This window comes from Halichoeres trimaculatus, unplaced genomic scaffold (genome assembly GCF_033239565.1).
Source record: "Halichoeres trimaculatus isolate MK-OKI-2021-1 unplaced genomic scaffold, fHalTri1.1 fHalTri1_scaffold_5, whole genome shotgun sequence".
Lineage (NCBI taxonomy): Eukaryota > Metazoa > Chordata > Actinopteri > Labriformes > Labridae > Halichoeres > Halichoeres trimaculatus.
Window position 1 is genome coordinate 10,275,707 of NW_027437183.1, and position 17,778 is coordinate 10,293,484.

The 17,778-nt window shown below is 39.8% G+C and overlaps 1 protein-coding gene across 1 annotated transcript; it reads right to left on the minus strand.

The window, feature by feature from the left end:
- Nucleotides 1-1,646: 1,646 nt before the first annotated feature.
- gldc (glycine dehydrogenase (decarboxylating)) lies at nt 1,647-17,510 on the minus strand. The gene is made up of 25 exons (XM_074671180.1): nt 17,096-17,510; nt 16,863-16,941; nt 13,708-13,843; nt 13,182-13,346; nt 12,995-13,072; nt 12,716-12,863; nt 12,214-12,410; nt 12,014-12,110; nt 11,787-11,892; nt 11,521-11,660; nt 11,277-11,357; nt 10,571-10,668; nt 9,792-9,876; nt 9,648-9,689; nt 9,419-9,561; nt 8,706-8,781; nt 6,159-6,284; nt 5,841-5,990; nt 5,083-5,195; nt 4,833-4,974; nt 3,552-3,663; nt 3,354-3,449; nt 3,082-3,254; nt 2,913-2,993; nt 1,647-2,473 (listed from the first exon to the last, which is right to left on the minus strand). The coding sequence occupies exons 1-25, from the start codon at nt 17,381-17,383 to the stop codon at nt 2,333-2,335; spliced, it is 3,093 nt and encodes a 1,030-aa protein (XP_074527281.1). The 5' UTR covers nt 17,384-17,510; the 3' UTR covers nt 1,647-2,332.
- Between the last annotated feature and the right edge of the window lie 268 nt (nt 17,511-17,778).

The window sequence follows — 17,778 nt, forward strand, 5'->3', positions numbered from 1 at the left end:
CAAATAAAATACTGCATTGCTCAATTTTAAATGCTTGAAACTCGTCTCTGTTTTTGTCACATTTTTACTGTAATTAAAATCAGAAAAGAGCTGTTAGGAAACTACTCTGCATTTCACACAACAGTGATTAAAAATGTGATTCCTTGTTGAGCAGGCAACCGCCCCAACTCTCTGCTCCAAATATTCCCAGTCTCTCTTCAGCAGCTCCAATTTCCAAAACCATAACTTTAAAATATGGTAGTAATTTGATAGATGAAGAGATGCACAGGTAGAGGAAGTGGTCAACTTTCTTGCTTGAAAGAATGGCTTGCAAAAAAATCCAAAATTATTTAATGTAAGGAATATTTTTACTGATTTATATCAGATCATTTCAGTTTTAGCTATGAGAGAAAATGTGTAATAATTGAGAAAATTAAAACTGTAGTAAAATGAAAAAATGTTAGACTTAGGGATGCACAATATTATCGTCACATTATTGACATCAGCTTATACTGGCTTAAAAGTAAAATATCGGATATTGGCCAACACTCGATATTCCACCAACAAAATAATGGGCTGAAGCTGCAGATATATATTTTTTTAACTTTTAGTGATTTTGTTTGTTCAGTTCAAATTAAGCAGTCCCATATTTGGCTCCTATTTTAGGCACATTTACCATTTACTAAAGTAAACCATTTTATTCAATTTGGGTCTAATTGCCGTACAGTTGCACTTCTCATATGCTCCCTGTGAACAGAGGTTAGGTTTACTGACTGTCAGTGATGAACTCGGCCATATTTGCCCTGGTTGTGGGTATTTTTGTGATTTTACATTTTACAAAAAAAAAAAAAAAAAATTGTCATGATTTTCTTGGGAACAGCATCATCCAGCTTGCAAGTATAATTTATCTTTTAGATTTTTTTTTGTTTGAAAGTAATCATCATTAGTAAATATACAGTTTCAAGTATATATTTTTCCTGTTTTGCACAAGAAATGAATATTACATAACAAATGTGAAAAGACTATGCATAATAGTACTTGATATGCACTGATTGATTGGTCAGCCGATCATTCGGTGCTGACTTCCATAATTTTGGGGGATCGCTGATTGGCCCATCCTTACATATGAAACTGATCTTATATACCTCTGGGAAGGTCTGACAGCCAGCCATTGTAGCTTTTTGCTCTGAGACCTAAAACTCATGACACTTTATTGGTTGTTTAAGTTAAAACATAAAAATGGTATTGTTTCACAGGTATTGTTCAATGATTTTCAATGAAATAAGATTGGAACATTGAAGGTATATGCTGTCAGTTATAAAAAATAAAAATCGGTATCGGCAGCTCAGGCTTTTTAAAGAGAGTTGATGATCTCTGCAATTAAGTGCAGTGGAAAAATACTGATATTGGTATCAGCATCCGCTAAATGAGTTGTTCAATATCAGCATATTGGAAATCGGCATCAAAAAAAACAATATAGTGTATCCCTAGTTAGACTGCTATTAGAACCCAATGGTTAATATGTGGTAAGGATTGTGTAAACTGGAGTCGCCACTAGGTGGCAGTATTGCAACAAGTTTAGGAAACATGAAACTCATTCAACAACAAGACAAGTTTATTGCAGTCACATTTGTAAAGACAAACAGGATTAGAAAACAATTAATGCAAAATTAACATCAAGACTCCTTTTGTCTACTCACTGAACAAATGTCACGACATTAAAACATTTTCATAAAACAGACGTATATTAAAAAATGCCTACAGTAAAGTACCTCCTATGGTTTGTCAGGTTTTTGAAAAAAGGGAAAGTCAAGGCAGCTATTTTACACAACACAGTCTGAGGCATAGAGAGCTTTATATCGGAGTCTAAAATTATCTACACCATGCTCTAAGCACAGTGTTTCCCGGCGGCCTCAGTCTCAGGGTGCACTCATTCCGCGATCTGAAAAAGCAAAAGCTGCACCTTTTGGTCCATTGGAAAAGTTCAGTAGGAGGGAAACAGCCCATAAAGCCTGCTCCCAGTGTCCACCTCACAGACTCAGTCATCCACTTCCTCGATATGACCGTGTCATTGGCCACACAGGCAAAGACATTAAAAAATGAGCAGGAAAATATTTTAAATCAAACTGAATTCAACAACAGACTTAATTTGGTCCACAAGAATATCTGTTTTAAGAGTATTTGTAAGAAAGGGAGCCGTTTTATTAAACTGTACATGAAATATGAGCATCATACTATTTCCCCCGCTACCTTATTTCATCTTGAGGAGCTCTGAGCTCCCGTACAGTCACTGGGGGCAGGGCTGAGTCAATGGATGTTAAGTCTTAAAGGTTTTGGAGGTCACAGAGAGCGTCTATGAGGAGGCTCGCTTCTCCTCGTACGGAGACTCGTAGGCCTCCATGGGAGGGCAGGTGCACACCAGGTGCTGGTCGCCGTAGATGTCATCAATCCTGGAGATACTTGGCCAGAATTTAGTCTCAGGCCTGATGAAGGGCTGAAGAACAAAAGTAGGAAAAATGTGTTTACATTTACAGTTTTTTATTATACTTTCACTGAATTACAGGCAGAACTATTGGACTGTCTTAACGTGTCTAGCTCTTCTTCTGTATAGCATTTGAAATGTATTGTCTGTAAACCATGCTTCATAGACAAAGCTTTGTCCTCGCCTTGACTAAAAAATTCAAATAGAAATATACAGAAAAAGGCTTGAAATACAATTTCTTTTTTATAAACGTAATTTAGCTAGAAGATGATTAAACTGTTATTGAAGTGAGTCCACATAAATGTTGTTAAAGCCCTGATTCCACTTGCTGCTGCAGCTCTTACTTCTCACCTCCAGAGGGCGACACAGACAATTAATTCCCATTTAACACTCCCATGTTAAAGAAGTTGTACTGTGTAGAAGCAGATAAGAACTAACAGATGACACTCACCAGGGGGAAAGCAGCAAACTCCCTGGTGTACGGTCTGTCCCACGTGGAGGAGGAGACGCAGGCCAGAGAGTGAGGAGACATCTGTAGACAAATGCACACAGGCCTTAAGCATCAGCTGCTATAATGTTCTCTCTCACATCATGCAAAGACAGTCAGACCTGGAGCGTACCTTCAGTGGGTTGATTCTGGAGTCCATCCTTCCTTCCTCGATGTCTGCGATCTCCTGTCGGATACTGAGCAGGGCGTCACAGAACCGGTCCATCTCTGCCTTGTCCTCTGACTCTGTGGGCTCGATCATAAGGGTTCCTGCAACTGGCCACGACATGGTGGGAGCATGGAAACCTGAAAATCAACACAACAAAAAAATAAACCAATCAACAAACCAAGTTTTACAGGAAAATTTGTGTTATGAAGGAAGACCGAATAATCAACTCCGCTGACCATAGTCCTGCAGCCTCTTGGCCACATCAACAGCCTCAATGTTTGCAGTCTTCTTGAATGGCCTCACATCCAGAATGAACTCATGGGCAACAAAACCTGGTCAAAACACACACCAGAGAACATGTTAAACCTCTGCACCAAACAAAAGCTGCTCAGAAAATGATTGCAGACATCTCAGAGATTATATTATAGCCACACCTTTCCTGCCTCTGAAGAGCACTTTGTAATGATTCTCCAGCCTCTTGGCCATGTAGTTTGCATTGAGAATGGCCACCTCTGTAGCGTGAACAAGTCCTTTGGATCCCATCATCTAAACACAGAACAGGACAGAAGGTTTTTTTCTCAATGATAAAAGAGTTAACATTTCCTTTCATTACTCTCTTTTGTTTTGCAACAGAGGTTGTGCAAAAAAAGTCATTCTAAAAATAAGTTTCTGCCCTTTTTGCTCTTTCTTTGCTTATCTGCTCAGGTAGTATGACCCTCACCCTCCTTCCTCTCTGCACTCTCACTGGATCCAAGAGATTACACAACATTTCAATCTATTAAAGATAAGATATTCTTCACCAAGGCTCTGAAATATTACGTTATCTGGCAGCTCCTTTGATATTTTTCTTTCAGAAAAAGGAATGCAGGAACGTTACCCCAGTATAGATTTACACTTTTGACTTGTTTTGTCTTTTTTTCCACATCATTGTTTGTGTGCCTTCTTTTTTTCATAAAACTTGAAAATTGAGGAATATATATTATATTATACTATACTATATTATATTATATTATATTATATTATATTATATTATATTATATTATATTATATTATATTATATTATATCATATTATATTATATTATATTATATTATATTATATTATATTATATTATATTATATTATATTATATTATATTATATTATATTATATTATTTTATATTATATTATATTATATTATATTACATTATTATATTATATTATATATTATAAAAGAATAATATAGGATAGATAGGATAGATTATAGTATTGCACAGGTTTGGTGGACTATGTGTGTATGTGTGTAAGGTTAAATATGATAGGGCTTGCTGTGATTTCTGCAAATAAAATGAGTTTAAAAGACCACAATTCAAGGCTAAATTAAGTTTTAGTACTCCATCAGAATACTTGAATTTGCATGTAATAGCATGTAAAGAAGTGAGGGTTGAATCCCTAATAAAATTATAAATGCAACATTAATATTTAGAACCAAAATACCATACTTTTGGTTTGGTTTTATTTGACAGAAAAAAAGTCAAAACCTTTTCTTATTTTCAGAAACACAAAGAAATAAAATTGATGAGCCGCAGTGAACCTTTTTCAGTATTCACTTTAAAGATCTCCCTATCCTGCCCTGTCTGCCTCAGTTTTAGTCCACTTAGGAGAAGATTTAGACCCAGTGTTTAAGGTTTCCCTGTGGAAGTTAAACCCAAAGACAATATTACTCATCAGTGCTGACCTTGATGTATGCCCAAGAGATCGGCAGGATGGCGCTGGAGCCCCAGGGAGCAGCGCTGATGGTGCCCAGTGAGCTGCCGGTGTTGACTGACTGCATGGGAACCACTGGGTGGCTCGGCAGGAAAGGGGAAAGGTGGGCTTTACTGGAGAAGAAGGGACAGACAAGTTTTGGTACAAGGTTTCTGTGCTGCATTTTAAACACTTTGCAGAAAAGTTTAGAGTGGGACATTTTAATCTACTCTCTGACTTACACTCCTATCGGCCCCATGCCAGGTCCTCCTCCACCGTGAGGGATGCAGAAGGTTTTGTGCAGATTGAGATGAGATACATCAGAGCCATAATCTCCAGGACGACACAGACCCACCTGGAAAACAGGACAAATTACCTTCTGTTGTCCATCATGTGGTTACTTTTTATTCTGCTGAAAGTCCTTCTTCCACCATGGTACAGTATGGTACCTTGATCAATATTGCAGATTTAGTGAGCAACTCAGGATAAATCATTATTTTTTTAACTGTATGCCCAACTCGTACACGTTTTAGAGTTTTAATGAGAAGTAGGTACAACAAAAATTGCCCCCTTATATTATATTATTATGCCTCCCAAAGCTGTCACAGTAGAGCAAAGATGGAGGGATAAGTCAAAGTATATTAAGGCACAAGCATCAATTCTCTGTATTTACCCTTTTAGTTCTACTATCAATAAACACTACATTCAGTGTGGTTTCAGGATCCTCCGGGGTCTAGTTATTCTAAAATCATGTGACTGAACACGAGCAGCAAAAGAAGAGGAAGTTGGAATCCTACAAGTAAAAGAGGGGCAGGGTCTCTCAGCTCGTCAGTGATTGGTTGAGGTAGTGTTGGTGTTAAAATCTTCAGCATATTACTGGGAACAAAGGTTATCTATTTACAGCGTGATAACACATCTATAAACCTTCACACTATTAGACTACAGTTTCCACGGCAGCTTGCAGACATGAATCTCTCACTGCTGCTTCTGCTGTGCTCACCTGAGCGTTCATGTTAGCACCATCCAGATACACCTGGCCTCCGTTCTCATGGATGAGAGCACAAATGTCTCCGATGTGCTCCTCAAAGACACCAAAAGTCGAGGGGTAGGTGATCATCATGGCTGCCAGTTTGGTCTTGTGTTTATCCGCCTAGAAGACAGGACAAAGAACATGTGAGCTTGAATAATTATGAGAGGGAGAACCACATTCACGGCAAAGACAGGAAACAAGCAAACATATCCTCAGACTCTTCAGATACAGGATGAGAGGATCTCTAATGTTAGAAATCAGAGGAGGAGAAAACAGTCCAGCTCTCACCAGGGCCTTGAGGTGTGCCAGGTCGATGTTGCCGTCTTTGTCCACCTCCACCACCTGCACCTTCATGCCGGCCATCTGAGCGCTGGCTGGATTTGTGCCGTGAGCTGACTTTGGGATCAGACAAACCTGGTGTTGGAAAAAAAGGAATCAATGAAGCAGCACAGAGGGTGGAAAACTAGACGAGCCAAAAAGATAGTGTTTGGATGTATTTCAAACCTTTTATCAAGGCTTAGAAAACAGCAAACACAAATTTGTAGGAAGGGGTGGTTTCAAACTACATGGGTTGAACATTACAGCTAAATTTGTACTCCCAGTGTTTGAATCTAACAATTCTGCTTTAGACAAACACCCTAAATACAAATACCTCAGAGTCAAAACAGCTAAAATAACAGGTAGCTCTGTTCAGCTTGTTTGTAGGATTGCTGTAACTCCATGGTTGATTTTTGATCCAGCCAACACCCACCTCTGGCGCTAATCTGTAACCTGCAGGTCACTAATTGATTTTATCCCTTATTAGGGTGACACTTCTGACATTTTGCAACCTAGTCACACAAGTAAATGGGGCATTTTGTCCTGTGGGTTGGGAAACATTGATAAATAACTGACTGAGAAAACACAGAAAACTGCGAGTCATCAGTGTGACCAGCTTGACAAAGTCTTAAAACCTCCAAATATGGAATCTTGAGAGCAGGGAGCCTATAGTAGGATCACAGTGATTTCAGCCCCCCTGTTTGCACAAACTGTTGTTAGTTTGGACCTTGACTGCTCCTAGAGATCAGGCCACTATCTAAGATGTAACCACGAGAGAGCCATTAAAAAACAAAGACTAGATTATCATTCAGAAAAATCTGTAGTCAGCCAGTCTTTAATCTGCCTTATCTCGTGCTACTGCAATAAGCAAGTCAGGATAGTGAAAGACTTTCTAACAGGAATACCTGAAACATGTTACTCTGTGATGTCAAAGTGACCTGTGGTAACCTGGGAACAATAAACCTGTCCTGAACTTGGGCTGATAGGGTGTGTGTGTGTTTTTATTAACCTCTGTCAGCATGTCAGTAGGCGTAGTCACAGACAGTAATGGTAATAAATCATTTTTAGATATGACACATGTACCAATAGTCCTAATTATGCAATAACGTAATGAAAGGGTTTCTTTATTGCTTTAAGGAGCTCCTCAGTGTTCCCTGAGGTTTCTGTTTCAGTCAGGTCACTGCACCATTAAGGCGTATGTGGACATAGCATTTCTGCCCCTCGGACCCATGATATTAGTTTTTTTTTTTTTTTTTTTGAGCTATTGGCCACATTTAGGGACACTTTCCAAACCATCTTTTGGTGATATCATAGCATTACACAAACATATTTAAGTACAACAATACTAATAACTAGAAAAGCACTCGGAGAGCACAGACCTCCGCCAAGCATATTGTGATTGTGACGCAACACTTTAGTCTTACTTTAATGTTATACTCCCTTTCTGCTACAATTTGATGTTAGTTGCAGGTTTGTATGATAATTTGTTACCTGACAGAGTTGAAAATTATGATGACCCAGTACATATTTCATATTCCGGATCTTAGTAACCAGAATATTGCCAGGATCTGGATCATACTTTTACATCTGTCAGAAATTGTGGTGACCTTGTCTTGTATTGTTTTGCAAAGCAATCCAACCATTTATCACTGAGTTATATACACATATGGTGAAAACGGCCCTATCTCACAATGAAAAAGAATCCTTTAAAAATAATCCTGGATCTAGGCGGTGATCCAGATCCCCACCAAAATTTAATCACTTCTTCCTTATCCCATTTTGAACATTTCCTAAGCATTTCATCGAGATCCATTCATTACTTTTTGAGCTATGTTGTTCACAGACAAACAGAGAAACTTTACCAAAAATATAACCTCTTTGGCAGAGGTAATAATCAAACTACCTCTGCAAAGACCAAGTTTAGTTACTATACTTATTGGGTTTCACTTATCCCAAATAGCAAGGTGTATTAAAAAATGCACACCATACAAAAGCTCGGGTCTTAAGAGGTTGAAGCTCTTTATTCTGACTTCTGCTGACTTTAGTCTCTCTGGTTTACACACTTCCTTTAATCCCTTTCACTTCTCAAATTATGCATAAAAATTAAGGAAATAAAAGGCATTATTCTTGGAGAAATAAACTGATTGAGCAAATAATAAGGTTGGATTTAGCCCTGCATTCAGATCCACAACCCTTGCTCTGACTGGTGATGAAATGATCTTTTTCAGATAAACTAAAAAGATCACTAAAGAGAAAATTGTTTCTTTTTTTTCACCCAAACTAGACATATATGGATGTGTAGGAATATTTTATGGGTGGGATTATTTGGAGGTATGTCACCGATATTCCCATTTACCAAGCATTCCTTTGTGTTGTTGTTCTGTTGTGCATGTAACCTGTTGACTGAGGCTTAATCAATCAAATCAATGTTTTTTAGGTAACAAATTGATTTTAAAAAAAAAAAGCTTTCCTAGAGTTTCCTGTTATCTCTTTGTGGTGTGACTAGGGTCCACTTACGCTCCTTTCGGTCTCTCCCTTTGAGTTCAGGTACGCTTTTATGGCAGCCAGACCGGCGTACTCTCCCTGAGCACCGCTGTAACACAGGTGGAACACACGGGGGTTATGCACTGCACAGCTACACACATCCTTACCTCAGCATAGTTCAAAGAGCAGCCAGCACACATTACCAAAAGCGGACTGGTTATACTGGGATAGGAAGCCAACAGCATGATAAATCCTGGTCAATGTAGCACGGTGTGCTATGCTGCAGCTGATAAGTGGTGATAGAAGGCGCACCTTATCAGCCGCAAACTAATACATGAAGCATGGAAATTTCTGCTGCTTCCAAATAACAGATACTAAATTAAGTCTTGAGCTTACGACAAACTTTCGGACAAAAATGACCAATGCTGCTAACTTTTTCATGAAGCATGTGTCACATCTATGAATAAAGGTTTTCATTATGACTCTAAAGGGGTGTCGTTATTCACAGAAACAAAAATCTAGATGATTTGAAATATGTATAGTATATAGTATGGTAAAATGCTGATCATTAGATGTTGATAAACCTTTAAGATTCTTCAAAGCTTCTTAAGGAAAGAAACATTTCTTCATCTATTTTTTCTGAACTATTAGAAAATCTGTGTCATAGCTGCTGTAACCATGCTCTGCAGTATAAAGACACAAGTCTGGATCATGAAAATGCACATTTGAGCTCCTCAAGGTCTTACCTGTTTGGCTGGAAGGAGATACTATCATAGCCCGTCACCTCACAGAGGTCTCTCTCCAGCTGTCTGAACAGCTTCTGGTAGCCGTCGGCCTGATCCAGAGGCACAAACGGATGGATGTTGGCAAACTCCTTCCAAGTGATGGGCTGAAGAAGACAAAGAAAATGCTAGCACAGCTCTCTGAAACCACTTAAAGTCAGCTGCTGAGAAGTAAATATTCTTTTAACCATACCATGAGCTCAGAGGAGCTGTTGAGCTTCATCGTGCAGGAGCCCTGAAGAAGAAAAACAAAACTCTCAGACATGATGTGATGTGATGTGAGATGTACATGTTTGTAAATCTGAGTTTATCATGCTTCGTAGCCGTTGTTACAGACCAGTGGGATCATGCTGTGCACCAGGGAGATATCCTTGTTCTCCAGACGCTTCATGTACCGCACGATGTTGGTCTCCGAGTGATAACTGGAAACAGACATTCATAGGACATGCCAATTTTAGTTAGCATGCTTTATTCTCTGGAACAAATATGAAATATTTAGTTACATTAAACCAAAGTAGGCATTGATAGCCTGTGTTTTAAGTTCATTGATTAAATCTCTGACAAAGTATTTTCCTTTAAGTATGTTGTAATCACTGTTTCAGAAGCCCTGATATATGACCGTGTTTATGACTCACATACAAGATACAAGATAAAATGCTCCACAATTAAGAGCCAAGACAACCTGGGCTGATACCAAGGCAAATAGGTACAAAGACTGACACAAGATACATATTTTTGATGAGTTGCAAGGTTATTGGGCACCTATTTTTTCAAATGTAAAAAACTAAGGACTTCAAAGACCAGTTCATAGAAAAACTGAGTGTCTTACCGGCTACGAAGCAAACTAACATGATTGTGGTTTAAAAAACAATACCAAGTTCAGGAGGAGAAAAAGGAGCACAGCTTCAGTTTTACCTTCTTTTAAGGTCAGGTTTTGTCTGTTACGTAACTGTATGGTCAAAAAGTCAAACTCCAATCAACTTGGAACATCAGATTTTAGTATTTGATGCCAGACGTCATAAAATCATAAAAGTGGTTTCATTTCTGCAGTTTGTGATCACTGGGATAGTGCTACACTGTTTGCAATTGTGTTGAAATTTAACAGAAGATACCAACCTGTTAAAGACCTGATGTGTGAGGAACTTGCTTGTTCTCTTGAAAGGACTTCCCATAATCCCCTTCACCCGCTCGCCCATTTTCTCAGCAATCAGCTCCTGGAAATACAACCAGGGGCGGATTAATACACAGGCTCACATAGAGGCCCCACATGTGCAATGATTATCTCTCAGCTCCTCAAAACAACAAGAAACATTTCTCGGTCTTTATTAAATTTAATTGTTTTACCTATTTCTATTTTATCAATTATTTTTAATTAAGAAAAAATATTTCATTTAAATTTTTATATTGACTGTTTATTGTCAATTTGCTGTTATTTATGCATTATCTGTATGTATTTGCTTTTAATCAAAGTTTAAAAAACACGTTTTTCAATGTTTTCTTGTTGACAATATTTACTGCCAATTTACTGCAAACAAAAATAAATATTTATACTGTTATCAAAAGGTCTGTCGTTTACACAATGTTACAAGTCACCCATTGGGCTAGAGCTGGTTGCTAGCATCACCTGGATAGCATGAGATATGAAGAAGGGGGCCCACAAAAAGAATAGCCTAGGGGCCCATGACTACCTTAATTCTCCTCTGAATACAACATATATTTTTAAAAAAAAGAGGTTTCTATACGTGATAATCAGTTAGTTTTTTGCAATTGACAAAGATGAAGCTGAAAGCTGACGACAGAGAGCAAATCATAGACAACTCACAGCTGAGGATTCACAACCAAAGACCCAGAGCAAATCATCCAGGTCCCTCTCAGTCACCGTCTCATCCAGAGAGACACCCAACTGTCAACAGAGAAACAGATTCATAAGCCTTTCACTGAGCATTGTTTGTGGTTTCAAAATGATACGTGCAGTTTTAACTTTTTTTTTGTATAAACAGCAAATTCCAGCTGGGAACAAACTCTGACAGTTATAAAAGTGAGTCTTAAGAACATTAACTCCTCACCAATCCCTCACTGTAGACTCTCAGGTTGATCTCCCTCTGCTTGGCTCTCTCAAAGATGTCTTTGGCTGCGACGCTGCAGTTAATCTTCAGAGTGTCGAAGAACATCTCGCTGTGCAGCCGGTGTCCTGCTCTCTTTAGACCTGAGACAGAGCATGATCATCAAATTCTGTCACAGTATCCAAACCCTGTCTTTACACCACATCTGGGACGTTTCAGGGAAAGTGACTCAAATGATTCTGCTGATAAATGTCAAATAACATTTATACCTTCTGCAAGAATCAGAGCAGCATTGTGAGTCCTCTCAGCGATGTGTCTGAGTCCCTGAGGACCATGGTACAGTGCATACATAGCAGCCATGTTGGCCAGCAGAGCCTAGGAGTCAGGAGTTAAAGAAATAGGAGCATGACTCAAAGAAAAAACAGAAGTTATTACAGAAACTAAAACTAGTTGAGATCAGTACATTTATTGTAGTATATAAGTTGAATTATCGTACCTGTGCAGTGCAAATGTTGCTGGTTGCTTTGTCTCTGCGAATGTGCTGCTCTCGAGTCTGCAGAGCAAGTCGATACACCTCCTTTCCAGCTGCATCCCTGAAATGAAAATGTGTACAAAGCTCAAGACTGAGTCTAAATGACGCTTCAGAGTCTAATTTCACTGTTTTGTGTATGAAAAAACTTTTCATTTGAGTCTTACCTGGTGACACCAACCATTCGGCCAGGCATCATCCGGACCAGGTTGTCTCTCACAGCAAAGAAAGCAGCGTGGGGGCCACCGTAGCAAAGAGGAACCCCAAACCTCTGAGAGCTGCCTAGAGCGATGTCAACACCAAACTCCCCGGGAGGACGCAGCACGCAGAGGGCGAGCAGGTCTGTGGCACAGCACGCCAGGGCCTGAAACAAGAACAGGGTGTTATAATGTTAAAAGTGCGGCAATAAAAGATCTGCTTTTAGAAAATGTTTGAACTCAAACTGAATATTAACAGAGGTTGGCTTCACATCATCAATACTTCCTTTAAAATACAGCACAGTATCATCAGCGTATTACTTAAAAAATGCAGCACAACACCTTAGTTCTTTTTCCTGATAATAGTTTATCACAAATTTCTAGTTCAGTGGTTTTGATCACTAGACAAGCTTCTCTGAATCATTCTACATAGATCCTAGATATTTTTATCTTGTTGTTGAGGCTCCCTCACCCCTCCTTTGTGTGCCCGGTCCACAAGCACTGTGAAGTCTTCCACCTTGCCATCAGTGTCAGGATACTGGAAGAGGACACCACTCACATCCTTCCCACTGAAGTCCATCTCGTGAGGAAGCTTCAGCACAGTTTTGACCCCAATGTAGCTGCCACACAAGAGTGAAAACTTAGACTGCAGATATTGTAACTGTATATCTTAATACCCTACAGAAGTTTAAGTTTATGTTTTCTTCATATATAATTTTGGTTTGATGGGATACAAAATAAAGGGACATACTTGGCTCTGGTCTGCACCACAGCGATAGTCTGAGGATGGCAGCGCGGGTCAATGTAGAAGATCCTTTTCTTGTTCTGTCTGTGAGGAGTTAACGTAAAACAAGTAAAAAGTGAGTATGAGTTTCTTCATATGGCCAAAATGTGACTTCATGCAACTTTATTATTTGCGTGATTCAGCTTGTAAACACCTGTGGCAGAGCTGCATGGCCTCAGCAGCGGCTGTCCCCTCGTCCAGCAGGGAGGCGTTGGCCACAGGCATGCCTGTGATGTCACAGATCATGGTCTGATAGTTGAGGAGGGACTCCAGGCGACCCTGAGAGACCTCTGGCTGGTAGGGAGTGTACTGAGTCACCCTGAGGGTAAGGCCGGCACAGTGAATCAGCAGAGAGTTATAACAATGGCACAAAGCTGGTGGTATTCAAGAGCAGAAACAGGGGAGGGGAATGCATTGTGCTTCTCCCACTACCCGGGGATTTTTGAGAAAACGAGTGTAAGGATGGTTGATTTGGGGGTAGGAAACTCAAACAGAATTCCTGTAAATCAAAAGCCTCCAGTCACAAGACCTCCATTAAAGGGCGTGCTACCCAGTGGTGCTACAAGTTAGCTTCAAATAAGAAGCCAAACCTTGTGAATGAACATAATTAGTTATCTGTGATAGAATTAGAGACTCAAGCTCACTGTACTTTCAAATTAGGTCTTCAATAAATAACCCACCAGCCTGAATTCTCCAACAGATTGCGCTGGATGGGCGGTGGTACTGAGCAGTTGTAGTATCCCATCCCAATGTACGACCTCCAGACTTTGTTCTGTGCTGCGATCTTCTGAAGGGACTCCAGAATCTCATTCTCGCCTGTAAAACAAACATATTTGTTGTCATTATTTTGTTTTTATTCATTTATATGATAAGCTTGTCTGTTTTAACCAATTATGCAGGTAAAAACTGTAATATTTCTTACTATCTCAGCCCATCTGATCATTCAAATCTGGGAACTGGTTACCTTTTCAAGCTTTTCACAACTGAATATAGTTTCTATTCTTCTTCCACTTAATACCCCACTGCAGGGTCGTAACATACTGTTTTGTCATAGATAAAGGCACTCGTATCAGGGATATTTATTATTATACACCCTGAACTGGGGAATCGGAGGTGAAGACAGTATGATTGGTGCATCTTAGTATTTTGCTTTGGTTTAAAATTGACTGTGAAGTATCTACACCTTTAAAACTTTGAATGTCTGTGTGACAGAAAAATAAACAATGCCAAAAAGCATTTGCCAAAAGATCTGATGACTGTCATCTGGTCTCCCATGTGAGGAGCAGGCTGTAGAAGTAATGAGATAATAAAGATGAGTTTGGCATGCCATCAGTTAGAGATCACTATAAAATCTCATCAGAGTTAAAGAAGTAGGACTAAATTTAAAATGGAAACAAAACAAAAAGGGGGAAAACACTTGTAAATTAAACAGATGAGAGAGAAATGTGAACGTAGGTCAACAAAAGGATCAAATCCATGGTTTCCTCCACTAAAGCCAGTTATTTAGCCTCATTCCCCACTGCGGTAAGGAAACTCTGCCAATGCACAACCAGCCCCTGAGATTCCTCTGGCCTTCCTGGCTGCCTAGCAACTCCAAGGAATGGACAATACTGCCCGTCTGAACCAAGAGTCCTGTCTACTCCTGTTTTGGGGAAAAGAAAGACGCCCCTGAGTCCCTGCTGGTGAGAGAGGCTGCAGCCAGTACACAAGTAGCTATTTACAGCTTCTTCATCAGGAGTTACTCCACAAAATGAGGAGAATCAGACAAATTTGATACAAAGAAGTTGAAAGTTTTACGGGAAATTGCCGGTGTGTACTTTTTGTGTGTGTTGGTTTCAGCAGGGAGGACAGCTTTCCCATGGACCCAGAGTTCTACAGGGCAGCAAAAAAAGCCTGATTCAGAACCATCCAGGAGGTCTATTGTTGAGGAGAGAATCCCTCGCTGGCTTTGCAAACTGAAGCCCTCCAAAGCTGAACAAGCAGAAAACCAGCACAGTCTCCAGTTTGTTCTTTCAGCATGGCTTGTCACATTATGAAACCTGACAGAGTCAGAGGTTCAGGAGGAGGAGCTGACACAAGGGTGGATCAGAGATGGAAAAGCACCTGAGGATTTCAGATGGTTTTAGTCCTGAATGGTGGACTTCCTGGTGTCCAAGAGGAACCAACAGTTTAACTGTTAAATCTGCCTGTGAATACAGAGTCATGGAAAAATGCTGTGTCAGCATTTGTTCATCATGCATGCTCACCACGTGGGGTTGAAGGACAGCTTACACTATGTCAGATTCAACTGACAAGCTTTTCAAGCCCATGCTGAAATAATCTGACAGTTTATATACGTAGTTTCATATTATGGCATTCTTGTTTAAAATGCCAAATCATCAATAAGTCAACTGACAAGATGTATTTTAAAATATATACAGATGTGACTGACTAATAAATACATAAATACACTAAAAAAAAGCAGAACTTAGCTTACATACTTTAAATAGTGCAGTAATAAATTGAGTATATTTGGCTTATCCAGACTTAAATCCTTATATTTGGCTCTGAAAGCTCCAAGCCATGTCCAGTTGTTGCCTCTTCCCCAGTAACCTAAATATCTGGTTCCCTCACCAGCAATTTAGAGATGATGAAGCTTATTGGATAAGAGGTGAAACATCTTCTCTAACTCTACACAGTCCAGTTGCTTTGTTTTTAATTTTTTTCTTGCGTACTCAGAATAACCATGACCTGGATGAATGAGAATCTAATACTACCAATGGGATCAGTGATCTGACATGAGTGATGATTATTTTACTCTGTTTCTTTTACATAATATCCAGTAACATAATTAAAGGTTGATCAAATGTAATTGTAGGTTTTGATGTCTTTATTTCTGTGTCCTGATGCTAATGTTTTGGGGGTTTTTTTAATTCAAAGCCTACATTTTTAAAATATGTGATGGTTTGTTAGTAGGAAGGGTGTTTTTTTTAGTTTTTTTTTTTTAACCAAGATGTTGATTTGTAACATGCTGCACCTTAATAACTACAGTGACATGATTAAGAACAGGCTATTCATCAAATTTGCATAAGCTTCACTCCAAGCAGAAATCTATTGAATAGAAAAGCTATTCATATTCCACCACAACTTGAAGATAATAAAGCTTAAACTGATAAATCTAGTGCTATAGCTAATTCACCATCCTCTGTTCTTTATTGTTTGTGTAGGAATATCCTCAAATCAAACAAATTTTAGATTGTGTGTTTTTTTTTATAAATACATATGGCTACAACCTGAATAAACTCACAGTGTAAATGCTGATGAAATATTGCACAGAACAAAAACAACATCTGGAAAAAACATCCTAGCAAATCCCATGCAAAACAGAGTGAAGTCACCTTATTAGGAACCCCCTCGGCTGTGATGTAATGTGAACGCTGTAACCAGATTGAACTGGACTTCAGACCGGAGCGCAGGGCTAAACTTTACACTCCAGTTGCCATCCTATGAGCATCGGCTTCCCAACAGGAGATTGGTGCTGCTCGCCGAGTTTCGCAAAAACAACTCCTAATATGTTCAAAGGAAGACTTAACAGAGGGGAGAGCGCTCCGCGGCACACAATAGAGGTGCAACCTACATTTCAGCCTCTCACTTGTCTCCATTCAGCGCCTGATTCACAGAGCAGAGCAGATGGAGGCGATTGGATAAATATCTTCTGTTTTTATGCTTAAATTCAGCATTTTACGCTTGCAGTGGCACAATTTCATCGAGGTTGATCATGCAGCTTTTCAGCTTGAGGAAATGTCCTACAAAGATGTTGATTCATACAAATATATAAAGATGGAAATTAACTCACAGACTGGATCATCCATTTTCATACTCCTCTGCATGCGAATGGATGCTGGAACAGTGTTTTCGATCAACTGGTCGATCGTCTATAGAAAATAATAAAAGCGAATAAAAACAAATGTATGCATTTTAAAATAGCTTTATTCTGCTGCAAGCAAATGTTTCCAGCCCAGAATGTGGTGAAATAACAAAAGAAAGCATGTTTAGCGCCCAATTCCATGAGGATGAGTGACATCTTACCTCAACTCCCAAAACATCCAGCATTTCTCTCTTCTCCCTCTCACCTGGACCGATGTGCCTCTCTGTAAAATCATCATGTCTGGGTAAAATCCTCTCTATCTGCCGTGAGGAAAGAGCCGCAGACGTCCTCAGACCCCGGGCTGCTGTTGTTAGGGATGCCCCACTGTTTCGGGTCCTGCACTGAAGTTTCCAAACCACGCGGCTCTTGTCACTCAGATGCCTGCACGGTGCGCTGGGATTCACCGACTTGGCGAAGAAGATCCCCCAGGACTTGGCGCAGCTCTGCATCTCTAAATCACTTTGCAAGACAAGTCTGCAAAAACTAGTGACGCCTTGTCCTCCCCTTTCTCAGCAGACTTTCCCCCCACTGAGACTGATGCGATCCCTGCAGGAGACTCTGCCAACTCCTTCAAACTGCAGAGTTTATACAACTGCACAGTTGCCCAAGAGCGGGCCAATCAGAGAGGAGATGCTGCGTGACGCGGTGAGGAGCCACGGTCAAACAGCTGCTTAACTTTCTCACGTGCCCACCCTCCACTGACCAGGAGGAGGGATGAAAAGAGTGAAGATCAGAGAAGTTTCTCAGATTTATTACAGGAGCGAGGTTCAACGTCAAAGTCCGCACTGAACACTGAGTCAAACTCTCAGCAACTCAAGGTGTGCTCAGTGATAATGAGAAAATA